Source organism: Tuber melanosporum, assembly GCF_000151645.1.
Source record: "Tuber melanosporum whole genome shotgun sequence assembly, scaffold_4, strain Mel28".
Classification (NCBI taxonomy): domain Eukaryota; kingdom Fungi; phylum Ascomycota; class Pezizomycetes; order Pezizales; family Tuberaceae; genus Tuber; species Tuber melanosporum.
Genome location: NW_003299084.1, coordinates 1,757,646 through 1,784,459, shown reverse-complemented (window position 1 = coordinate 1,784,459; position 26,814 = coordinate 1,757,646). Strand labels below are relative to the sequence as shown.

The 26,814-nt window shown below is 45.4% G+C and overlaps 2 protein-coding genes; both read right to left on the bottom strand.

Annotated features, from left to right (window-relative positions):
* Positions 1-20,334: 20,334 nt before the first annotated feature.
* Positions 20,335-20,554, bottom strand: GSTUM_00007891001 (uncharacterized protein; the record flags this gene model as incomplete). XM_002839735.2 has 1 exon in its annotated part: positions 20,335-20,554. One exon carries the CDS (start codon positions 20,552-20,554, stop codon positions 20,456-20,458), a length of 99 nt encoding a protein of 32 aa, XP_002839781.1. The 3' UTR covers positions 20,335-20,455.
* Positions 20,554-23,967, bottom strand: GSTUM_00007890001 (uncharacterized protein). XM_002839734.2 has 4 exons: positions 23,653-23,967; positions 22,364-23,577; positions 20,978-22,311; positions 20,554-20,915 (listed from the first exon to the last, which is right to left on the bottom strand). The coding sequence occupies exons 2-4, from the start codon at positions 22,860-22,862 to the stop codon at positions 20,865-20,867; spliced, it is 1,884 nt and encodes a 627-aa protein (XP_002839780.1). The 5' UTR covers positions 22,863-23,577; positions 23,653-23,967; the 3' UTR covers positions 20,554-20,864.
* Positions 23,968-26,814: the final 2,847 nt, after the last annotated feature.

Here is a 26,814-nt window from a genome sequence, read left to right as displayed (position 1 = left end):
CTGTCACGGGTGTCAGAATACAGTGAACCTGCGGTCTGATAATTTAGTTTGGCAGATAGTTACTGACACGACTATTGCTACGATAAAAGAACTAGAGGTTTTGGTGAGAGGTTTCCTAATTGGAAGAGGCTGTTCAGCCACGTATAGCTTGAACAAAGACACTACTATGGGACTCTTCATTTAGTTCAACTCCAATCATGGCTCAGAATATTCTCCAGCCTCCACACTATCCCCTTTTAAAGACTCTCAGACCATTGTCTCTGAATCCTTTGTGCCTCTGACTAAAAGTAACTTGACTGCAGCTATGGTTGAGACAAGTTCATAGTCCACTACCCCTCTCCTCACTAGGCCCATCCAAAGCAAGATGTCCAGTTTCCTTTACTAGATCCCTGTTCGTAGGACTGGCTCATCTATCACTTCATTTTTGGCTGGGATGTCGTCTGGTGAAAGGGCTCTCTACGAGACCCCAAAGTTCAAACTAGATGACCCGGATGATGAGGACAATAACTCCCCTACTGCTGGGACATAATACTGTACACAGTCAGCATCCCCCGCCAAATGATCCGCTGCTCCTGTTCTTAGGCCACAATTCTTAAGGGCCATCAACATCAATGAAGGATGAAAAAAACAGATCATTTCCACCCTTCCTGACCTCCCCCTTGACATACATCACGGGCACCTATCCATTCCCCCCCTGCTGGACTCCTATCAACTATAAAAGCTATACTGTCCTCCCTATCCCCACAGGTAACTGAAGATGTCCTGCTCACCTCTAAGGTGTTGGCCCAGGGCACTCCCATGTGACTAGAGGAAGGACGCAACTCTGAAGCGACTGGTCTGGGTGACAGCATCTACACCTCCTCACCAGCAATGGTGTCATCACTAGCGGCCTTCGACAAGGAATAGATTTTGGCTGAACAATGGCTGTTGAGCTCCCAGAAAGCCTCACACAATATCTAAATACTGTTAGATGTTCAACTGCCAGATGCCCTCCGTGAGGAAGCCAATGCCACTGTACCTCAGATGGACTCGATTATGGCAGGCATATACAAGATGTTGGATGCAGGTAGGACTCCCTTTCCGAGACCCCACTTAGGTAGTATAATTAGATTCATGCTGGAAGAACTAGGGGACATCTGCTCTGACAACACTCAGCCCCTCCTCTCCTTGGAATCTGGGTCAATTGAGGATGATACAGTACATAATGTCCAAACTTGGATGAACAATAGTGCTGTGTTTGGTAATACAGGACTAAAGGATGGAGTGAATTAAGTGAGCAGATGTCATGAACATGGCTTAACGAGGAAAGGGTTTTCACGTGACGCATAGTTATGAGTCACAGGTATGTTATTGTTTCGCACATATGACCTATTCGGGTTATATGATTTGTTATGTGTGGGATTTGTGATGGTTTCGCACATGGCTCAAGTATGAGTCATGGGACATGCGCCTGACGAGTATGCCTTGCGAGTGTGCCTTACGGGTAAGCCTTGCGCATATGATTTATGTTTCGCACATGACCTCATTATGAGGTCATGGGTTTCGTGCATATGACTCAGTCAAGTCATATGACTTGTTTATTGCATTATGATTGGTTTATGAGTTTTGCACATGACCTCACTATGAGGTCATGGATTTTGAGCATGTGATCACTTTGGTCATATGACTAGTTTGTTATGATTTGGTTTTGCACATGTGACCACTTTAGGTCACATGATTAAAGGCGGGAAGAACACTATATAAGGAGGCCGATGCGGCCAAGGAAGATAGGTTCTTCACGCTTTGTTCTAAGTACTTTTCCTACTTATTAATTTAACGAATATAAAATACCTTTACGATCTTTATCCTTATTGCAACATAATTGTTACGCCAAGGAAGGTGCTTTACAAAGAAGAGTTAGAGAAAGCTTACGATAGGCATTCCCAGTAGAAGACAAGGGTCTTGTACTATCGGTAACGTAGGTAGAAGCCTAGAGCTATGGTAAGATAAAAGAAGAAGCAGACAGGAAGAGAAGTATCGTTCCCCGTCGCCAAGTACTAACTATCCAGAGAGGGATCGTTACATTACAAAGTTTTCACCTAGTGCGATGCCAAACGATACAAGACAGCATCCTTCAACTCAGACAGGAAAAGAGATATTGACATCGACGATCAAAATCTTAATCTAGGAGAATTCAGCGACGTCCTAGATCACCTCTCAGCAGAACCCTCGAGAGCAGCAAGCCCAGAAACCCCAGAGAAAGGATCACCAGTCGATAGCTCTCCTGCTGGAACTCTACGACCTGAGAGAATGTCGGGATCCGCAGTACCTGGGCCACCGGCACCAGCCGCGCCGGCACCAGGAACCAGCATACTTGGAATGACTGAAAATCAGTTTCAGGCATTTCTTGCAGCCACGCGAAATACAGGGCAAGGAAATGTCCAACGACCAAAAGCAAAGGAGCCCAACACATACGAAGGAGCCGAAGATAAGCTACGAATATTCTTAGCACAATGCGAGGGATATTTTGCCATTAAGGGATACAGAAATCACCATGATGAAATTAAGATTCCATATGTGGAATCTCTACTCAGGGGACTCGCGGGACAATGGATCATGCCCTTCCAAGATGGAAGGAAGCAGAGGGAATGGGTCACATACGAAGAGTTCAAAGCGACACTCTTTGAACGATTTGGAGACCCCAACGCCAAAGAAACAGCAAGACGAAAGCTAGAAAAACTCCAGCAAGGAAAGCAAACATTCTCAGCATATTGGAACGAATATCGACTGTTGGAATACGAGGCCGAGTTTGATGATGTGACTCTCTACATCATCCTCCAGAGAAACTGCAGTGAGAGACTCCGAGAGGCATGGAGAATCTCTGACCTGCGCTATACGACAGCCGAACGATTTGCAAGATGGGCAATCGATAAAGAAAGCAAATTAAACATGGTTCGGAGCAACTCGGAAAACACTATAGCACATAGAGTGGTCCAATCATCTAGGAATGTGGACGGGACCTTCAAACCGCAAGCACCTCGAGGAGAAAGTCGAGCATTACCACCAGGCGAACCAATGGAATTGGACAAGTCAAGAGCAAGGCCTGCTCTGAATCTGTCTAAGGAAGAATACGCCAGAAGGATGAATGGGAAACTATGCCTAAGGTGTGGAAAAGCAGGGCATCGGATACGAGAATGCAGAAGCCGGCCAGACAACAGATACCAGGGAAACAGAGCTGCTGGAAATAATCGTTTCCAAAATCAGAAAAGAAGCAACATCCACGAAATGATAGCAGAGGATTCACCGGCGGAAAACGATGAGGGTCCCCAGTAAACGGTGGTCTGGGAGACCCAAGATGTGGACCTGGAAAACCCACCAAATTAGCAAACTACTACACGGCACTACACGCGCAAAGAGGAGAAGAAGATGGAGATCATGTGATGATCAAAATGAAGATATACAACAGAGAAAGCGAAGAAACAACAATATATGCAATGCTCGACTCGGAGGCCACTGAAGACTTCATCAACAAAGAAATATGCGACAAATACGGCCTCCACACAAAACAAGTGAAGAAAGTAAGACAAGTATACTTAGCGGATGGAAAACCAAGCACTATGGGTCCTATAACCCATACGCAACAGTATCCATGGACATTGACAGCCATAGGGAAACGGCAACCTTTCAAGTGGCAGATCTGAAGAATCATGAGATAGTCCTAGGGATGTCATTGTTATGGAAGCATAATCTGACGATCAATTGGAACGAGAACAAGATGACATTTACAAGCGAACTATGTGCGACACAATATCTCAACAGTTCACCTGTGGTCTACTCAATACCAATACGAGAAGCGGAGGAAGAAACTTTGCATGCAAAGTTTGCCGAGATGCGACAAGACAAGAGAGTCCGGATACAAAGACTGGACCAAGAGGCAAAAGTGCCTACCAAGGGTTCCAAAGGGGCAGCAGGACACGACCTATATGCCAACGAAGGAATCAAGATACCTGCCAACGGGCAGGCAATGATAGCAACGGGAATAGCCATTGGACTCCCAGAATGCACCTATGGACGAATAGCACCCCGCAGTGGTCTAGCAGTCAAACACCGACTCATGACCATGGCAGGGGTGATCGACGTCGACTATACCGGTGAAATCAAAGTGGTCCTGGCCAACCTAGCTCGAGAGGACTACCAAGTCCAGAAAGGCGATAGAATCGCACAGTAGATAATCGAAAAAATCAACCAAGAGTATCTGCATGAAGTTGATCAACTGGAAGAAACCATAAGAGGAAACAAGGGATTTGGAAGTACGGACCAAAACCAGCTCGATACAACAAAAAGAATTGAGATCAAAGAGATCACAGCACAAGCCTTTGGACGATATTATTGAAGAGGAGATAGAACAGGAATTCTCAAATGGACATTTGAAGACGAAAAAGCGGTTCTAGCAAAAATCAACATCAGCACAGAGCTAGCAATTCAGGACAAGAAATACCAAAGCAAAAAAGGATGGAAAGAATTGGTTCCAAAAGAATATCACCAATTCACAAATCTATTGCAAGAAGAGGAAGCTACGGAGCTACCACCTCGAAGACCAGGAATCGACCACGAAATTCAGCTGGACAAAGACGAAAAAACAGGAAAGACAAAAGAGATTCCCTGTAGGAAGTTATACCCCCTAGGGGAAGCAGAGCTCGAAGAACTTAGGAAGTACATCGAGCAAAACCTAAAGAGAGGATGGATCCGAGACTCTTTCGCTTCAGGAGGATCCCCAATACTATTCGTAAAAAAGAAAGACGGAAAAATGAGACTCTGTGTGGACTACAGAGCCCTCAATTCGGTTACCAAGAAGGACCGATATCTACTACCCTTGATTGGGGAAGCACTGGACAGACTACGATCAGCAAAATACTTCACCAAACTCGACTTCAAAGATGCATACCACAATATACGCATCAAGGCAGGAGACAAATGGAAGACTACATTCGTCTCAAGATACGGAATGTTCGAATACTTGGTTATACCCTTCGGGCTAACCAACGCACCGGCTTCATTCCAGAGATGGATCAACAAGCTACTTAATAAGTACCTCGACATATGTTGCATCGTATACTTGAACGATGTACTCATATACTCGGAAAATATACAACAACACCAAAAAGATATCAGCAATATCATGGCGGCAATACAAGGATCAGGAATGAAGATCAAACCAACAAAATGCGAATTCCATAAAGAAGAAACAGAATACCTTGGATTTATCATCAATCGAAATGGGGTCAAGGTCGACCCTGTTAAAACAGCAGCTATATGGGATTGGGCCAAACCAAACAACAAGACAGATGTTCAATGCTTTATGGGATTCTGCAACTTTTATTGAAGGTTCATAGAGGGGTTTAGCAGACTTGCGAAACCACTCTATAACCTAACGAAAAAAGACAAGAAATGGGAATGAGGAGAAATGGAACAAAAAGCATATAATGCAATATGAACGCATCTAACATCGGCACCCATATTGGTCCATTTCAACCCAAACCGAAGGACAATGATCAAGACGGACGCCTCAAAATATGTATGCTCAGGCATACTATCGCAATAATGTGACGATGGAAAATGGAGGCCAGTGTCCTATCGATCCAAGACAATGACCCCCGCAGAGTGTAACTACGATGTTGCAAACAAAGAACTATTAGCAATAGTTCAAGCATTAAAAGAATGGAGAAGATACGTTTCGAACAACGACCATCCAGTCCGAGTTCTAACCGACCACAAGAACCTGGTGCCGTTCATGACTACGAAAGAATGGAATGACCGCCAGATAAGATGGATGGAACACCTCAGCAAATACAACTTCAAAATCGAATACCGACCAGCCAAAGAAAGTGGAAAGCCAGATGCTCTTACAAGGATTGCAAGCGACAAACCACAAACGAAAGAAGACAAAAGAATCAAACAAAAAACACAGACCCTATTACCAAAAACCTACTTCGAAGCAATGGAGGTTATCCAATTCACATCAAAGGAGGAAAGAGGAATTGAGAATGCAAACGAGAAAGACAAAACAATCTAGGCAATAAGAGAAGCCTTGGAAGAAGGAAAAAAGGAGACAAAAGGAATTGCACTGGGGTTATGCCAATGGAAGGACGGAAATATGTGGTACGATGGAAAACAATGGATCCCGGAAGAAGAGGAGATAAGGACAGACATCATATGACAACACCATGATATCCGAATGGCAGGACACGGAGGGACGGCTAAAACCACAGAATTCATCACAAGGTCATTCTATTGGCCAGGACTGCGCGAAGATGTCAAACGATATGTCAAAAACTGTGACATATGCCAGAGAACGAAAACGGCTAAACACGCACCATATGGATTACTAAAATCAAACGAAATTCCCGAACAACCATGGGAAACAATTACTATGGATTTCATCACGGACCTACCAACATCGGAAAATTGCGATAGCATCCTGGTCGTGGTGGATCGCCTGACCAAAATGAGCCATTTCATTCCGGTTAGAAAAGATATCAACACGAGGGATTTCATACAAACCTTCTTCAGGGAGGTCTTCTGACTTGATGGCCTACCCAAGAATATCATCACCGATCGAGAAACACTATTCACATCGGGACTATGGAAAAAGGTAACTGGAGAAATGGGAATACAAAACAGAATGAGCACAGCGTTCTACCTACAAATGGATGGACAAACGGAACGGGTAAATGCGATACTCGAACAATATTTAAGGGTTTACGTCAATTATCAACAAGATGATTGGTACAAGCTGTTATCAATGGCCGAATTCACATACAATAATGGAAAGCAAGAAAAGATCGGCACAACACTATTCTTCGTGAATTATGGACAACATCCACAAAGTCAAACCACATATCATACGATTAATGATGTGATACCGGAGAAAACGGATATGGGAAAACTACACGAAACCCTACAATACGAAATGAGTCAAGCACAACAACGGTAAAAAGAACAATACGATAAGCACCGAAGACCGGATCCAAACATACAACCGGGAGATATGGTATGGCTAATACCACGCAATATCCATACGACACGACCATCAAAGAAATTGGACTACAAGAAAATCGGACCCTTCAGGATATTGGAAAAAGTGGGCAGCCGAGCTTATAAACTCGACCTTCCCCCCTCAATGCGAATATACAATACATTCCACATCTCACTCCTCGAATTACACAACGACAACAAGTTTCCTTCACAAACACTTATTCCTCCCCATCAGATCGAACTCGATGGAGAACCAGAATACGAGCTCGACGAAATAGTCGATTCCCGCTTCTTCCACGGTCACCTCCAATACCGAGCCAAGTGGACAGGATATTCTCCTGAACACGATAAAACTTGGTACTTCGCACACAATTTCGAAAACGCACAAGATGCCATCTCAACCTTCCACTAGCGATACCCAGGCAAGCCCAGCCCAGGTGACGATCACGTTCAACCAAGACAAAGGCGAGGGAAAGACTCCCACGCCATTGCAGCAACATGAGGGCTGGGGCGATAGCCTCCGCCAAACTACACCCACCAGTCCTGAATACTCATTCATAGGGCCAACCGACGAAGAACTCAAGGAAAGGGAAAGACAAGCATAGCATAACGCCATGTCATAGATGGTATGCTACAATGATGGTTGCCAAACACACTGTGACGACAAAGAAGGCTCAGGATGGTTCCCGAGGGAATATCGAAAGCGTGGCCCATGCTCGGACCACGTTCTAAAGCATTGGCAACAATGCTTCAGAAATGGGTGCAGAATGCACAGGGCACAGAAAATATCTGCAGGATTCTACCCGCAGAAAGATGGAAGCAGGAAAGAGTTGGAAGGAGATGATGCCAGAAAGGCATGGGCCGCGAGGACGCAGTCCAGGGAGGGAGGGGTTCAAAACTCCTCCGCAGACACGGAACCGGATGTCAGGAGCCTACACAGGCAGATCCGGGGACTCCAAGAACAACTGGGCCAAGCCGAGGCCACAATTTCGGCAAATGACAAAACGAGCGCGGAGCTTAAACAGCTGAACGACAATCAGCGGCACACGATCGAGATGGCGAATCTGACTCTTGAATCGGTAAGGGTCAGATAGAGGACGGCAGATGAAAAGTTCCACAAGTTGAGAAGGACCATGCGCTCGGCAGGACGGGAACTATTGAAACTGGGAGAAAAAGCCTGATGGGACTCAGGCTTAGGAGGAGAGGAGCTAATGTCACGAACATGGCTTAACGAGGAAAGGGTTTTTACGTGCCGCATAGTTATGAGTCACAGGTATGTTATTGTTTCGCGCATATGACCTATTCGGGTTATATGATTTGTTATGTGTGGGATTTGTGACTCTTTTGCACATGGCTCAAGTATGAGTCATAGGACATGCGTCTGACGAGTATGCCTTGCGAGTGTGCCTTACGAGTAAGCCTTGTGCATATGATTTATGTTTCGCACATGACCTCACTATGAGGTCACGGGTTTCATGCATATGACTTGTTTATTGCATTATGATTGGTTTTTGAGTTTTGCACATGACCTCACTATGAGGTCATGGGTTTTGAGCATGTGATCACTTTGGTCATATGACTAGTTTGTTATGATTTGATTTCGTACATGTGACCACTTTAGGTCACATGATTAAAGGCGGGAAGAACACTATATAAGGAGGGCGATGCGGCCAAGGAAGATAGGTTCTTCACGCTTTGTTCTAAGTACTTTTCCTACTTATTAATTTAACGAATATAAAATACCTTTACGATCTTTATCCTTATTGCAATGTTATCGTTACGCCAAGGAAGGCGCTTTATGAAGAAGAGTTAGAGAAAGCTTACGATAGGCATTCCCGGTAGAAGACAAGGGTCTTGTACTATCGGTAACGTAGGCAGAGGCCTAGAGCTATCGTAAGACAAAAGAAGAAGCAGACAGGAAGAGAAGTATCGTTCCCCGTCGCCAAGTACTAACTATCCAGAGAGGGATCGTTATAGCAGAGTACACCTGTTGGAACGGGCGGTGAAGGCACTAACAGATATTGTTGGCAAGCAAGGGGAAGAGATAGAGATACTGCAAGGTAGGTTGTCCCCCCGCCACCGGTCTTCTTCAGTGTTATTAGGGACAACACTACCCCTTACCCCCTTTAAGGGAAAGGAAACTGCTGCGGCAGCTCCTAATGCTAAAGCCTTCTTCACAGAGGTAGTGAAACGGATGGCATATGTGCCCAAGCCTCCTGCCATTCAAGAAAAACAGGCACCCTCTACCCGCTCCACATCAGCAGCCTCCTCCCACCAATCCAACCGTGGTGGCTCTTCCAGCAAAGCGAGGGTAGCTCTACGTGTGGATTGTGATGGTAAAGGCAAATCTATTTACTAGGAAAAGAAGATGAGGAGAGGGAAGGAAAAAGAGAGGGAAGGAAACATGGTAGACGCCTGAGTAGTACTGCCAGAAGAAGAAGAAAGGCTGCTACAGAATCTAATAGTGAGAAGGAAATGGCAATTGTAGCCAAGACTCAGGGGAAGAATGCTGACAAGCAAAAACCGGCTCCAGTGGCTGCTATACCTCCTGCTCCGCTGGTTCGGTTGGGGCCCGCAGCCATAGCCAGTATCAAGGCAACTACAGCCCTGGTGTAACTGGAGTACTGATGAGTTTCAATGGGGCCTCCTGACCCACTCAACTCGGTAACAGCACCACCATGGTCATTGCCAACCCAGGATGCTTACAGGAGGCATGTTACTATGCGGTTCACTACCCACAAGGAGGTTACCTTATCAGAAAATGTTGACATCCAGGGGATTTGGAACTAGATTAACACGACCTTCTCCAACCAATGAAAGATTCGGGGCAATGCCTCATACATCTCTGCTGGACATATCCGGTCTGAAATTGGTTGTATCTTTTTGACGCTGGCAGTACATTCTGTTACTAAATTAGGTAATCAGCTCGACGAGGCAAGGCTTGACCTACTTAGGGAATTGTCACTCTCAGAGTTTGAGTTCCAGAGGAACCTGGAAAAGGTAAAGATTTTTGTTTCTGGTATCCCACTTGCTAACACAGGACGAGGATCAACATGAAGGATTGAGGGATAGACAGGGAGTGCAGCCAATGATGGCTACTGCACTGACTTGGAGCAATCAATCACCGGTATAGTTACTGTTTCCCGGCCAGATATTATGGGGTCCATCCACACCAAGAGGCAGGCCAATGCTGTGACATATGGTATCAGCTTCGCAGTTGAAAGGAACGAGGCCATCTGGGAAAGGCTGGCTGAGAGAAAGATTTAGTTAAGTGGAGGAGCCTATAACGTCTGGGTATTTGAAGAACATAAACTCCTAAAAGTTTGTGGTAAGTGTTTAGAGACTGGCCATTGTGAGGCCCCATGTGGTCGCCCATCCCGCTGTTATTGTTGTTTTGGAGTACATTTCTCCCGAGAGCATATGTGCAGTATGCTTGGCTGCCCTAGAGGTATAGGCCAGGCCTGTGGATACACTAGGAGATATTGCTGGCTCTGTGACTGGATGGATTACTTCACCGGGTACAAGCAGCGCCCAGGAGTCAGGTCATCACCCCCAGCTCTATTGTCTTCGCCTCCAAAGCAGGGAACGGCCCCACCAATAGAACCTGCTGGAAAACCGGAACAACAGGGGACTCAGGCAAATAGGGCCAGAGGAAGATGCCACAGTCGTGGCAGGTCCCCAACACCTAGATTGGTTGAGATCAGCAGTGATGAGGAAGATGAAGGCCTCTGTAGTAAGTCGGACAAGGCTAAGGGTAAGGAACCAGAACATCCCTCGCCCTCACCCTCCCCAGTTCATAGAATTTTAAAAACTACTCCCACTACAAAGCCCAGCCAGAAAGATACTTTTCGGACTGCTCGGGACCAGGATAGTGGCTTCCTATATGCCTCTGGCCCTTGTGGCCCGAGTGGATCAGTTGAGGCCCTCTTTTAACGCTTATTATAACAATGACATTAAATGTGTAAAGGAGTAGTCAGAATCAGACGCTGGTGTTTGATTTATTTTCTGTTGTGATTTGTTTTTTATTATTGAACCGCGGGTTGACCTGGAGGGGCTACATGTACTTATAGATGTTGATAGATGGGTTTTGTTTTCCATTGTTAGGAAATCAGGTGTTGAGGTGTTTGTTCAGTCCCATATTTGTGGAATTTTTAAAATTATTGGGCACAGAGAAAGTAGTGCCAGCATTGGTTATTGGGAAAAAGGGGTAAAGAGAGTGCTTACTAGAGTCTACCTTTGACCTAGATATACCAAGGACCAGTTTGTTAGTTGGTTGGACGAACTAGGGCAACCAGACATTGTATTTGGTGATTTCAATTCCAGATATCAGGATTGGGACCCCAATGTAGACCATAATAATACAGGCAGACAATGGCTGAAGTAGTAGTTCATGGCCCCGACTTGTGATATGAACCTGGTCCCCCCAATGGTGTCAACCTTTCAGAATGTTTCCAGAATTGATCTTTGCCTATACTGGACACCATATATCAGACATCGATACTTAAATGCTGCTAGCTATAAGCATGGTACTCAAGTCCTCAAATTAACAGTTGACCTTCCTGATAACATCATGCGGTGGAGGCCAGCCTGGAAGATGGTAGTCTGGGAAAAGGTTGAGAAATATTTGGACACCCCGTAAGAGGTGGAAGATGGAAGGCTGTGGGAAGGAGTGAGACAAGTGGTGAATGCACTCCCACGGGTCTCCGTTAGCAGAGGACAGTGCAAGTGGTAGACATCAGAGTTGGAGAAGATGAGGTTAGATGTGGCCCAGCTACGCCAATATTCCAAACACAGGGTGGAGCAGACAGAGGACTACAAGCTGGTCTAATGTGTTTACTGAGCCTGTCTATTAAGGACTAGATTCAAGTACATCAGGAAAAAAATAACTGAGAGTCAAGACCCAGACAATTTTAGATTGGTACAGAAATTAGAAGTTAAGTGATCTCTTTCCTCCATGAGCCATACGGATGAGTCTTATGCTACTACACATTCAAACATTAGCGACCTAATTGCATAACAGTTGTCCCCTATCGACCTCACCTCTTGGAAGGACTCTGAGATCGACATGGATAGTACTCAAGAAATGGAAATTGTCCTTGCCAGGTCTCCTACGAATCCAGGCCCAGGTGAAGATGATATTAGTTATCCCTTCTTACAGTTTTGGAAGCGAAGAGATACAGCAATATTGAGGTACCTGGTCCATTATGGGCTACAGCACCATATCCCAGACTGGCATAGGGCTGAGGTGGTACTCATACCTAAGCTAGACAAACTCAGGTATGATATCATGAAGTCTTGGAAAATGATACATCTCCAACTAAAACCGACAAAAGTTGTGGAAGGCGTGGTCCTGTTAAGACTGGCTGCCTGCCTTGATCTGCCAGAAATACAGTTCGGGTCTTGCCGAAAGCAGGAAGTTCATGATGCTATGGCAGTAGTCTTTGAATTCCAATGACATAACAAGGAGTACAAATGACTGATCTTGTCAATGGATGTCGAAGGGGGGTTCGACAATATTGATGTTAATCTCCTGTCAGACTCTCTGGTGGCCTGAGAATGTCCCCTGTACCTGTGCTGGTGGATCTGGCAGTGGACGTCCTGTTGGTCAGTCCATTTTCGCTTCAATGGATGTATCTCCCGATCCTATCATATCAGTAAAGGAGTACCTCAGGGCTCACCCCTTTCAGTATTTCTTTTAGGTGGGTACATGGCAGATATATTCAAGCCACACATGCAGTACTTCCCGGATGTGTGTCAACTGGTGATCTCATATGTTGATGATAGGGTTATTATGGTAGCAGCAGAGTCCTATAAGGCAGCCTAATACTACACGGGAGAAATAATTGCAGACTATGATTACATAGCTAGAGCTAGAGGAATGGGGTTTAGTGCTCTCAAGACCCAGTAGATTGGGTTTGTAGATAGGGCATAGGAAGGAATAGAATTGTTAGGAGAAGTGGTCTTGTCTTCAGAAGACTTACGGGTTCTAGAGTATAGGTTTAATGTATTTCTTAACTTTTCTTCTCATGTAAAGTACTGGTTGGATAGAGGGCTAGGTGTTAGGAGAAGGATTTCAGCATTGGGGAGGAGGTTTGAGAGTATTGGGGGACTGGGAGCATGGGAGACTTACCGCTTGGTACAAGCAGCCTGCCTTCCAACCATCTACTATGAACTTGAATTTGTAACCGATCTTGAGTCATATGTGAAGCAAATTCGGGTCCACGTCAATGACTACCTCTAATCAGTATTCCGAACCCCTATGAAGCTGGCAAACAACATACTGCTAGCCGAATTTGGGGCATCACTCATTGCTATTCAGGGTAGGTACCTACAACGAAGGTATTGCAGCCGGTTCATTAATTACCAATATTGTGACCAGCATCCCTGGTTTGGGGAGATATGGTTGCAATGGAAGAAGGAAGAGATGGTGGCATATTGGCAGGTTTTGAATAGGGAACTCACCTATTGCCTGATGGTTTCAATTGGGAAAGGCAAGACGATGATGGTTGCATACAACCGTGCGCTGTACATGGACCTATGTACATCTTCGGATGTAGTGATATACACGGCTGGGTCCAAGTGCTCTGAGTGGGCTGGTGTGGCTTGGACGGTATTTGAGAAAGGTGCCCTAACCCGTGTTGACAGGTGCTCAGTTCCCCCATCTTGGAGCATTGTGGAATGTGAGTTGTTTGCTGTTGTGTGTACCCTCCAACATACTCCAGATATAACCAAGAGGCACCCAGTCCATGAGTTTTTGGCCTGTGTGCTGACCCTCATCCTGGTTGACAGTATGTTTTTGGATGGTGACTCAACTGAGTTGTAGGAGGTAATAGTGCCTTTGTTGAATACATTCTCACACGTTAGTTTCGGTTGGGTTCTCAGTCACATGGGCATTGATGGTAACAGGATGGTTGACCTGAAGGCTAAGGCCTCTGTTAGATGTCCCTTGCACCCTCTACTTTGGGAAGGAGTTAGCTTTGGGATCGGTTATGTGGCCCTGACTCGTAAGCTCCGTAAGAAGGAATGGGGAAGCTGGCACATTAGGGAAGGACATGAATACTATGCCTATGAACTGAAGGCACCCTAACACCTCTAGGGTCTTACTTAGATGGACTCCTTTGTTTTATTAAGAATTCACAGTGGGACGGGCATGGTCCGCTATAATAGCTGTAATGGGAAGGAAGACAGAGGCCACTGGACTGAGTACTCCCACTATGCTAAAGGGTGTCTTGCTAACAAAGACTTGTATAAGGATTCGGCAGTCTTGAGGTGGAAATATTAGTGGATAGATCATTGGTGGTTGGGCCTGGGAATCCCTCACCATGTTGGAGTTGTGGATGGGGAGTTAATTGTGGCGGGTAACCCCTTTAATGGCATACTGATAGTGGAAAGAGACTATGGAACAGTATTGATCAGAGATCCTATGGCTTGTACCCGGTGTGAAAAGAGACATGAGGGTAGTAGATACGTCTTGCTGAGTGAGGTGACATTACCGAAGAAGTGGTTCTTTTTACCTGATCAGCAACAGTGCGAGTGTCCCTGTTATGATACTGCCATCTCTGCTGCGGCTACCAAGCAATACACCACCTTCGCGGAACACTTCGAGAAACTGCCCCGATATTTACAGATATGTCACGATCAATTTTAGCATTTTCAGCACCAGCAGTGAGACGAGCAGAATTTGGCAATAGGAACATCGGTGGTCTTGAGGTGGGCTAAGATGAATGGGATGCTAAAGGAATCCTGCTGCCCCTTATGTAGGTTGGTGTTGGTGAAAGGTTACTTGGATTTTGTGTTGCATTATAAGATATCAGAGGGATGTTAGAATAGACTATATGTTTTCTTTATTGAGTTTGTAGAACAAATTGTGTTGGAGGCAGATAGGGGTGACGGCATGTGATGGTGGCTGGGTAGCGGGGTCGGAAGATACAATAATCCGGGCCAGCACTAGTCACTGTGAGTGCCCGTGAGCCCACATGGGTAGTGATTTTTGAATTTTTGTTTAGGAGGAACAGTTGAGGGGTGGAATAGTCCCTGGTAGTGTATTTTAGATAGTTTTATTTTATGGTGTGTGGGGGGAGACTGGTCATATGACAGTGTTAGCCGTACTAGTATAAATAAAATTAGATTGAATTCTAAGTACTTTTCCTACTTATTACTTTAACGAATATAAAACACATTTACGATCTTTATCATTATCACAACCTTTATTGTTATACCAAGGAAAGCTCTTCACGAAGAAGAGTTAGAGAAAGCTTACAATAGACGTTTCTGATAGAAGACAGAGGTCTTGTACTATCGGTAACATAGGCAGAGGCCTAGTGCTATCGTAAGACTAAAGAAAAAAGAAGGAGAAGAAGAGAAGTTTCATTCCCCGTCGCCAAGAACTATCTGAAGAGGGATCGATATAGGTGGAAACACTTATCATGTAAAAAGTGGTGAAAGACCAACCAAGATTACCAACATGAAAAGAAAGGTAGTGGAGTCAGTTATCGATGCCGAGCCTCATTTAACATTACACAACATTACTAAGAAAGCGAATATTGGTCTTGGTAATACCACTATTGATAATATCATATCAGAAGTTGGTTTTAAGCTTCTGATACCTAGGAACAAGCCTTTTTGGAGAAAAGGACAAAAGGAGAAAAGAAGGAAGTTTTCTAGGAGAAGGAGGAACTGGAAAGGGCATGGAATTGGGTTGTTTTTGTTGATGAAGCCACCATTGTTTATGATCTAAATCCAACAGGCAAAAGGGTCAGAGTTAGACCTGGTGAAGAGCTGGAAGAAAAAAACTTAAAGCTTAGCTTTAAGTCTGGAAGGACTAGCATTGGAGTATATGCTGCAATGATAAAGGGAGGAAAGCCTGAGTTAATTCTTATGAGAAAGAGGAGGGAGGAGGAAAGGACCAGCAAAAGAGACAGACTTGGCCTAAACTCTCACCAATATGCAACTGAGATCCACCAGCCTTACCTTATCCCTTTTATAGAGGGTCTGGATAGACCTTCTAACAATATCTACCTTGCTACAGATAATGCTTCCTGGTATGGTAGTGAGGAAAATCGAAAATTGGAAGCAGACTGTAGTTACAAAAAATTCCCTTGGCCACCCAACTTACCAGATCTCAATCCTATTGGGAACACATGTGCACTACTCAAAAGAGCCCTTACCAAGCAATTCTCCAGACTGGAAAGAAGGCCTCATAGTGCAGCTGAATTGTTTGAGGCAGCAAAGGAAGAGTGGGATTTAATTCCCCAAGAGAAATTGGATGGATAGATAGATAGGATGCCTGAGAGAATGCAAGCTATACTGGATGCAAATGGAGGCCATACAAAATAGTAATATTTTTTTTTTTATTGTCTACTAGCAATACTATCATGTTTTCTTTAATTGAATTCTTTACATTTTTTTTGAAATTTTTATGGTTGGGGGTTGTGGTTGTGCAGTTGCCATGCAAGGGTATGAAAACTTTCCGAACACGACTGTACATACTCCAAAATCTTTCTTTCTTTTTCCTTCTTTACCTTCATGGTTTGATTTAATGGGATGATATCATCATAATTCTTCCATACTCCTACAAATTTTTTTTTTTTACTACTTGTGGAATGGGGAATCTTTAAAGCTAAGCTAGAGGTTACTAGAATTTATTTATTTATTAATTAGCAGAGACCAAGCGAGCAGATTGTTGGTTCATCATGAGATCAGAACCACATCCCCTTTTCATTAGAGGCTTATCAGGAATTTATTATATTGCTCAGCTCCCATCAACCCCAAGACCATGTGTCTGGTACTTTCCCGCCCGTTGTCAAGGAATTCGCTTGTGGGAAACTCTCCCAAGGGGGCAGCCTGAACGAGCTCCTAATTAAGACCGGCTACAGAAGAGGAGTATGGGTCGGCCAATGGTCGAAAACCACCAGCGCTCACAAAATACCTGACCTCCCCTCCCCTACCACCCGAATAAACAGTACCTTGAGATCGGAAGCATGAAGGTGTAGCCAGGCATCATCAAGGATACGAGATTCGGGGTGAGTTGCAATGGGTGATGTTCGCATCAACTGATTTCGAAGGAAATGGGAAAGTAGGAATTGCGCCCTTATCACGTAACTCGCCCTTATGAATGAATGTAGTTGAAAAGTAGCGCGCCCAGTGAACCCCGCAGAATGTTATTTAATTATGGAAGTTTGGAGGACTCCGAGGAGAACGGAAGTGACTAAGGACTCGAAATTCTCGTGTGCAGGACTTATAACTCCATATCACGCGACTTTATATATGGCCAGCTGCCAATAAAACTACAAGACAATATAGTTCCCCCCGTACGGAAGCCCAATCCCCTTCTAATTTCAGTTTGCACTGGTTCTTTTGCACACGCTATCACTCGCTTATTTACCCTCCGCCCCCCTCCCCTTAACCAGGACATTTCAACAGCGAAGTGAGCTGCTACGCCACTAGGATAAACTGGAACTTAATTTACCAATTGAAATGTGACCTGCTTGGTTGATGGAATATCCTGTTGATCAAGTAGTCAACTTTGCAATCGCGATGGAATATCTGCACTGGGGTAAATCCACTGCTAGTACCACGGAACAAGAGAACATGTGAGGTTTAATATACATAAGCTCCCCGAGACCGAAAGGGGAAATGTAAAATACCTGAAGGTCTTTAAGGCTTTTGTAATCGATAGGTTAATGTATATAGTATGTAGTATTGTACAATGAAAAGACCAATATCTATGTCTGAAGAGCGACCCCCGTACAATACATTATTGTCTCATACTGGTCTCCATTTCCTCATATTTGAAATTTGTAAAATCCTTTTCTTATAATAAAAAATAAGCAGTTAGTAAAGTTTTGTCAACCCCTGTCATAATAGAGATAATCTATTCACAATTAGTCTAACAATCGTAATATAAAATAATTGTATGTAATTCCCATTCAAACGGTTACGGTAAGTTCTAGTAAAAACAACGGAATTTCAAGTATGATATAAGAGTAAACTCAGTCTTATACCAAACTACTATTCTTCTCCAATATTGCAGACCCCACGTTTCACTTTCCTATCTAAGGTTAAAGTGAGGTTGAATATTAACACTAAAAAAAATATAAGGAAAAATCTAATCATACCTGGCCACTGAACTTAGAAGCTGATAAATATAGTATAATAGCCTTCTTATAGGAGGGAATACACTAACACTATCCCATCCCAAGTCTATTATTAAAAATAGAAGATATATCTTATACTCAGATAAAAACAAGGTCAGGTGGTATGGTGGGTCAACTATTTCAATTAGAATCCTTCTGCTTTCTTCTCACAGTTATGATCTTAATACTTCCTCCTTACATCTAACATCCAATAATACTTAATTAGCATCCTACTACTATTATAGAAGTATACTGATATTATCATTCTTACATTCCTTATCCAAGTTAGAACATATGAGACTCACTATGCATGCAAAATGGTAAGTACTATTACTATATACATGAGCATGCGTTATTCTCAGTTGAGAGTTTTTAGTAGTACAGTAAAGAACACAATTATTTCCTCAGCTATGACATTCTCAAAGTTTAAAGAAATCCTGTACAGTACGTTATCATCTTTCCTTGTATGTATCGGCCATGCTCGCCTTTCTTTCCTAGTCCGCAAGTGGTACTTATAGAGCTTGGAGCTAATATTTCCCTAGAACTTCTAAATCCTACTTTTTCAAGTCCACGCATGATATTATCACTGTAAACACCCTTGTCTCCGAGATCTCGGTGCCCAACTTTTATTACAATGAGGATTCGGGTTGCCGGAAAGATCATCCAACGAATACACTTGTAGCCATCTTACAATATCTTCATGTACTGGGGATTGGGAATTCATAGTCCACTTCAATAGGTTACAAGTACAGTACGGGTTCGGTAGTTTCTATTGTTCTGGTATCAAATCTTGGGTGGCCTGCCCCCGGCCTATAGCTTGCACACTTTCATTTGTCTTGTACTCTTGATTCGCAATTGCAGCATCCTCTTTTTTAGGAACTGGTTAGAGCCGGTGGAGGAGGAAGTGGAGAACTCGCAATAGTTGGCGGTAGTGGTAGCATCCTGTAGAGGCACCTGGGCCCTGTGTGGCCGAACCCATTGCTGTCTGGCTTGGGTTGCCACATGTGTGGCTGGTGTTTGGGCATGCTGCTTTTGCGATTGGTGTAACTTTTTGATAGGGCCTATGATACATTAAATTGGTTTTGGTTTTCTTCTGCGATGGTGGGTTGTGGGGGCTCTGGCTGGGCTCTTGTGTTTTTGTTTTGCTAATATGTTGGGGTCTTGAGGCATTGACTACGACCTTCAGCTTTGCTATCGTGCAGGTTGTAACGATTGATGCCATACCAGAGGTACTATGGATGCGCACAAAGCAGGTGTTTTTTTTTATTTTGCTAGAGCTAGCTTTAACAAGAGCAAATCCATGACGATTAAGATCCCCAGCTTTGCCTTTCCGAAATCCAAGTCCCTCCATTGATTGATATCTTCTCCATTTCCAACACTCAGGCAGCCCCCCTCCGTCGTCTTGTCCCACCACATGATTCTAGCAAGTTCGGTGAGGAGTCTTCCCCCTTCAAGGCGATCTGATCTGATCTGATCAGTTAACGACATAATATCATCATATCTATAATGACCTAGCTATTCCGGCCATCGGCCGTTCCAGTGTGTAAAATTACCCCCCATGATACCCTCTTCCGGATGCCCAAACAGTATACAAATTTTTCTCTAAACATAATAAGTAAGTCACTTCCTCACTTGGCACAACGACACTCGCAAAAACATGGTTGACAAACCCGGTTGTCCAATCTCTCCTCCCCGCTTCAGCTGAACAGGCCCAAGGGGTTTCGACCTTTTTCAACACTATTTCCATCGCCGACGACACGACACCATATTTCCGTATCATACATACATCGCTCCTCTTCAGACACAGCAATCCAATGAAACCCTGCTATCTGTAGGTATGCCTGCAGGACAGGGTATACTAGCGAGCCTCGTTCACCAGGTCCTAGATCTCGCGGCGGAGGCGGGCAGGTCTCAGCGAAGTACGTTCGGGATGATATAATGGATGGATTGTTTAATGAGGGACTGGGAGAGGGAGGATGGAGAGTTCTGGGGAGAATCTATGTGCATACGGTACGTCACTGTCTCATCTTGGGTATAGTTTCCCGTTCTAAGCTGCTGGCAATGGTACAGTAGATCACCTTGCTATTTCCTGATAACGCGGTATTCAATAACCAGTCATGTAAGCACACCCCACCATGCCTGTGACTCTCATGTACCACGTTTCGATTAATTTCAACTCTGTTCATTTGTTCGTTACGGTAGTTTGTTTGGTCATTAATTCTTTAGAAGTTCCCCTCCCATTGCTCTTGTGATATCCCTCCACCTACACGCACTTTTTCTCTCCGGCTATCACTGGGTACTGTACTTTATGATATCGCACCGCATCTTCGGGGTCCCGCGCAACCTCCGCAATTAACTTGAAGCATGCCCCACTCTTCAAACTTCCCAGCGCTGCACCATGGCATTATAAAAGAAACATGATATACTCGCTAATCTCAAGCTACGCAATTTTCTTTTCCCCATATACCACATTACTCTGACCTCATTTAGCAAAAGGATGCAAAAAGAAAGGGAAAGAAAGATCAAATTGAAAAGAAAGAAAAAACTAGGGAATAAGACAACCTAGTCATAAGAGCTAGGGATAAAAACAGACAAAACAATGAAATAGTCATATGAGAATGGCACACCGGGGTTTGAATAGGTGAGTACTGTGGTAATATTGTGCTTGAGATTCTGATGAATATGCCACCAGATCCTGCTTCGCCAACTAGTTCTCTAGGCAGGGATTTTGCCCTCATTCTTAGCTTCCTTGACCTGGTCAAACACCTAAGTGCCGAAATGTGTTAATGAAGAACATTACATGGAGGATGACATATTGTTAAACCAACCTTGAGCATCTTTCTCCTGGCTCCGAGAGCATTCACTCCTCGCTTCTCAAGTGCCTCGTCATCCAACTCGACCAAATCTTTCCAATTGAGATCCTTCAAATTATCGGTATATTTGTGGAGACGGAGACTACGCAACCAGGCAGGAATGTCGTTCAGAAGGTTAGGGTCGGTCGGATCCTCTGGAGGCTTAGAGCTTCCCCGTCTGCCTCTCGGGCTCCTCCCGCGTCCACTGACATCATCAGAATTATAACCTTCAGCCGACCCAGCGAGACCACCGAATGTGGGTAGAAGATTATTCCCGAGGAGGGGTGATTGAGCAGCAAGAAAGCCACCAGCTTGAGGAGAGGCAAATCCTAGACCGCCCCACTGGGCGGCGGGTGAGTTGAACACGCCGGGCGAGTTCGGGCGGGAGCGGCCTCCAAGAAGCGGCGAGCCATTGTTCTGCTGTTGTGCCATGGCTGCAGCAGCCGCAGCCGTCGGAATCGGAACCAATTGGCCATGCTCGTTGTACATAGCGATAGCGCCCTGGGGCAAGGTGGCCATATTTCCGTTATTCCGAGGAGAATTGAGCCCGGCATTGCCATGCCCGTTGCTTCCATTAGGATCCTTTCCGGTTCTGCGCTTTCCCCATCCTTTAGGATCGTTATCAAGGATAATCCGGTTATTAACAGTAGACAATGCAGCTAATTTCATGGCAGCAGCGTTGGCAACCATATCTGCTCCCGGCGATTGCGAAAATATTGGCGCAACAGGTGTGTTGACCATTGATGCCCAATTGCCGGATGATGTATCACCATAGGGAGAAAGTTGGGGCATCTCAATACCGGTAGCTGTGGGCGCGTTCAAGGTGGTGGTCTGAAGGTTCGTGTTTCCAGTAATTTGAGGAGGAGGATTCCTCGGAGACCTCAGTCCAGCAGACGATGGGGGAAGTTGGAAGTTGCCCATAGAGTCTGCGGCAGACTTGGGGCGGCTTTGCTCACCCCCTCCGTCATTTGTCGGGCGGTTCCATGGGGAGGAAGGTGGGTTATTCTCCTTGTTCGCTGGGGTCGAAATGGAAGGGGTAGGAGCCAAGGATGAGGATGGACGAGACTCAAATAATGCACTATTACGGTTGGACTTTGTTCCACTGCCGCTTCCAGCCTGGCCCGAGATCAGCGCACGCTGAGCAGCAATAGCAGCAGCGGCGTCAGGGAACATTGACTGCACAGACGGATCCACAACCGAGTTCCTATTCGGCGGTGCTCCTGGGGAGGGCGGAGGGCGAGAGAACGAGTCACGAGCGTTACCCAGGTTCATTTTACTCATAGCATCACTCATACGAGAAGCCATAGCGTCTGCAGCTAATATTAGCATCCTACACAAAATCGCACCATAAGGGAATTGTACCTTTTTCAAAAGTGTTGGGGGACAAAATGTTCGACATTGGGTGAGATCTTGCCATTTGTTGTAGAACAGTAATGAAGAACCGAATTTGGACCTGGGTGGTTTGCTGCAACAGGGCATACAGAGCCGCAGTCCTCTCAGCTTCACTAAGGACCCGGAACCACTGCTCGATGGCACTAAGTTCATCTTTGAAGTCCTGATCCAATGCCGCAGATGCCATTTCATCGAGGGTATTCTCATATGTCTCCAAATCGTTAATCCACTCTCGTGCTGCCTTGTCCAATGCTTCGGTCTCCGCATTTTGAGAGGTAATCTGGGGAGGGTTTAGGAAGATCTCAGAGGAAGGACGAATCCGACCTGTAAGGGGTGATTGGAAAGCACCGGACATATCTGCTGAGGCTCTCAAATGATGACCAGAGCCGAGTGGTCGGGAAGATGGGGGACGAAGTGAGGACCCACCGGCGCCCGAGCCCTGGTCCGGTGTGCTGTTCCGGTTTGACATGGTTTCAGGCGGTCGAATTGATCTCGGTTCAAAAGTTGCCTTTTTTAGGGGGGAGGGTGTGTCCGACGAAAAGTCCTTTGGGTTAAGGTCCGCGCAATTACAAGATTACGTTATTCCAGAAGATGAATATAACGTGGCCGGTAGAGAAATCCGTAAAGGGCAGCACAAAAAGGAGAGATGGTTCCTTTTTAGATCTGTGTATGTTATCAAACGCCAGGTTAATCCGAAATGGATAATAATTATCGGTATACCGAGGAGGATCAACCACTGTAGCAAAAATCGTTAGGGCGGGCGGTACTGAAGAAAGCGACGGTTGGAGCTTCTCCTGCAGTGCCTGCTGACCTCAAAGGAGCTTTGCTGCGGTTTTCTGTAACAATCTATCTTGCTCTTGAAGGGTATAGGTTTGTATCCTCCGTAAACAGAAGTGAACTGAATATTCCAATAAATGAGATTCTATTTCTTGCTTGCTTCAACCAACGAGTTGAGATATTCCGAGGTTTGGAACGAAGAATCGGTATACAGGGGTTGGGTGGTTGAATTGAAAAGAAACAATACCAGCCAAACCAGCGGACGTTGATAGAACGAGTTGATTGGTTTAACGAAGGGATAATATGGCGGAGTCCAGCGATCTAAACGAGGTGAAGGTGGCGAGAAGAAACCCCTTGAGCTTTAAGGCTCAAATATCCAGACTAGAAATTTTGAGGTTTATCTGCGGCTAGCGGCAAAGTTAGCAAAGGGAGGCAATGTCGGTACTGCAGTGGTGCATAGCGGGGTGCTGTGGGATATTTACCCTCTGCAATCAACGCTGGCTAACCCGGGGGGAATTGATGGCGACAGGTGATGGACGGAAAGGAGCAAGTATCTAGGGTAAAGGGGGAAAGTGGCGGGGTTTAAGGGGATGGCGGGGGGAGAGGAAAGAAGGGAGCGGTGCAGCAGGAGCGGCGCGCAGAAGAAAAAAAGAAAGAAGAGGTGAAAGGGGGTGAAGAGGGTGAAGTGACAAGAGATACCGGTATAAGGGTAGGGCTCTTTCAGTCAGCACGTACCGGAGCTGCTGAGAAGGGGAGGAGAGCAAAGTGGTGATGAAGGAGCAGCAGGCACCAGTTGGAGTTGGTGAGAAAACAGGAGAGGCAAAAAGCAAGCCGCGAAGGCGAGCAAAGTGACAGCCAGACTTGGCCTGTTGTCTGATTCGGCTCTCGATGGTCGAAAGGGGCATGGTCAAAGGTTGCTCTCTCCACCCTCCCAGCTGCCGCACCTCATATTCTAAAAGGAGAACAATCCCTTCCATACCGGTACTCGACCGTCACTGGCCAGGCCCTGTGACCAATGAGGAACCGCAACCAATTTTCGAAACGCCTCTATCACGGTACTCGTCCTCGAGTAGAGCATCGTGAGTATCATGCGTCCCGCATCTCCTCGCTGAACGGAAGCGATCCTGTAGACTGGAACCATTGAACTGTCAAGTTGAGTACAACTCGAGTTAATCGTGACACCGCGCAATCGCGATTACGACATTGAATACTATCGAAGATCTCAAACGGAAATGCGTACAGTACATCATGCTCTCCAGGTTTCAGCTTTGCTCTGCTCAGAAATTCAAGGTCAATTTATTCTCTCATTCAGCACGTGCTTTCTGTAGAGCACCCGTAGATGCAACAGGCCAGATGGCCCGCGAGTCCTGCGAGTGAATCGAGCAAAAACCATAAGAACGTTTATTCCATCCTATCAGGGGGACACCAGTACCAGGAGGGAGATATGGTACAAGTAGGATCATATCAGGATATCTCCTGCTGTTTTGTGCACCAACCGCAAGTTCTGTACGAGCACTGCACTTGTACAGTACTCGTGCAGTGCTGTACTGTACCTACATAAACCAAACCAGCACAGAACTTCTTCAGAAACATAACATTTCGTCCTCTGCTCCCACCCGCTCGTTTTGCAGAATTTGTGCCTTGACCGGGCACTGTAACCCGATAGACGCTGTTAGGCATCCTATTTACCATCTGAATATGCCCGCCCGCGGTGCATGCTTCCATCACATCGCCACATTCATCAATCTAGCCATAGTGGCACCGACAAAAAGGCATGATCTTGCGGAATCTATATTAGACCAATTATGATACTTGTACATGTCTCTCGCACCGCAACGACCGTGCAGAATGGGTCCCAAAAATAAACGATCCCGTTCATTCCCATGTCTCAAAAATTCCAGAAGCTTTGAGATAAGGCTCTGGTTACAGTTTTCTAGAACCAGCGTCATTATAAATACGGGTGCAGGTGCTTCAGCGGGCAATGCTTTCTCCTGTGACCTACCGCACCCTCCATCGAAAGGCTAGCCTTGGGGCGCTGGTGGATCCCTTGGGAATCATGCTAGGACAGTTGCGGGAAACGCTTTACTCGCTTGGATGCATCTACAATAATCCAGCATCGAATAATCCCACTTGGGGAGGAGAAAAGGGAAAGAGAGGAAAAACAGAAAAATGGGAATGGAAAAATAGAAGGGCGAAAAAAAACCCCCACCAACACTCCTTCTCCCCTATCATTCCCAACGAACGGTGCTGCATGTATGGAGGAGCATCCCACCTGCCACCGGTACTCGAGCATTATCGTCTAACATTCAACATCCCCGGAAGCTTCAACTATGGCATTTGAAAATCAAAGCATGAAAGAAGAGGGCACTTAGCCTCCTCAAGTTAAATCCTCCTCCAACATACCTACATTCCGTAAACACAGGCCACGTTACTTGTAACTTGCTGGCATCCCATTGCCGGTACCGTGAGTTCCCTTTTCTGATTTAGGGGGTTTTTATTTGCGATCACGTGTGGATCATCCTAAAATTTTTCGGTGTGGAAAATGTCCGGAAGGGCTCTTCTGCATGGAACGTTTCTTTTTTAACATTTTTTCTTTTTTCTCTTCTCCCGTGGTCTCAGCGCCAGGGATGCGAGTGACTGTTAATGAACCACTTTTTCCCTTCGGGGGCTTGTGGGGGCAAGTACGATTACAGAAAGTCAAGCAGCAGGATGAACAGTACCGCAGGAGCTCGTTTAACTCAACATATCTTGAAGGTCTCTAATCTCCACAATGAGGGACTAAACGCCCCAATAAGAAATACTGTTTTCTGGTGCGGCATACCTTGACCGAGCTGATTTTACCGGATCCTATTAACAGGTATCTGCTATTTTGCCGACTTACTCTACAAAGCCTATTTATTGCGGTTTGGTGGGGTGTTCCGGTGCGTGCCGCAATCTTGATTTGGAGGGCTTTTGCTGCAAGGACGGGATGGAAGGGAGGGCGCTTACATACTTGGCCACTTAAAATGTCTTCGGACGCTTTACATTTATTGGTACCTCTCTCCGGCGCGAAAGCATCCCGAGACTTTTTAAATGATACTCGAGAACAGGCGCCTAATGATTACCCGGCTCGCAGCACTCGCGCTCGAGTCCCCGTCATGGCAGAAAAGGACTAGGCGGCGAGAGAATGCATTGCAGCGCTGATCTATTATCCGGATTTGTATTGTCTGGATGTTGGTTAAGATCCATTACCATTTGTGGGAGAGGAAAAATGGAGCGTTTCAAGACGCCATTAAACAGAGCAGTTGTACCCAGTGATCGTTCATGATTTTAAATCCGCGGATTTTATGCAGAATCTGATCATAATGGAACGCCGAATTGAGACCAAAGGAGAGAGAATCAGAGCTTTTAGAATAGTACTTTTAAAGGGTTAGAAATGGATAGATCAAATATCATACTCGAAGCGCAGTGTCTCATATTATACTAAAATACCCATCGGTACTCCTTCACTGCGGATATCTGATGTCCACCATGGCAAGAGATTTTCCATCGGTGTAACATATCTCCTAATTATGATACCCCATATAATCTTGCTGATTCTTATTTGTTCCGTACATTTCTACCTCACCCGAGTGCTCAATTGGAACGGAGAATTTTTTTGTCCC

Bases quoted from the DNA above. Each gene is read 5' to 3' on its own strand.
- GSTUM_00007890001 (XM_002839734.2), bottom strand. From the start codon at position 22,862: ATGTCAAACCGGAACAGCACACCGGACCAGGGCTCGGGCGCCGGTGGG. The intron at 22,312-22,363 runs GTACAATTCCCT...TATTAGCTGCAG, and splicing joins CCCCAACACTTTTGAAAAAG to ACGCTATGGCTTCTCGTATG. The intron at 20,916-20,977 runs GTTGGTTTAACA...TTCGGCACTTAG, and splicing joins CCAGGAGAAAGATGCTCAAG to GTGTTTGACCAGGTCAAGGA.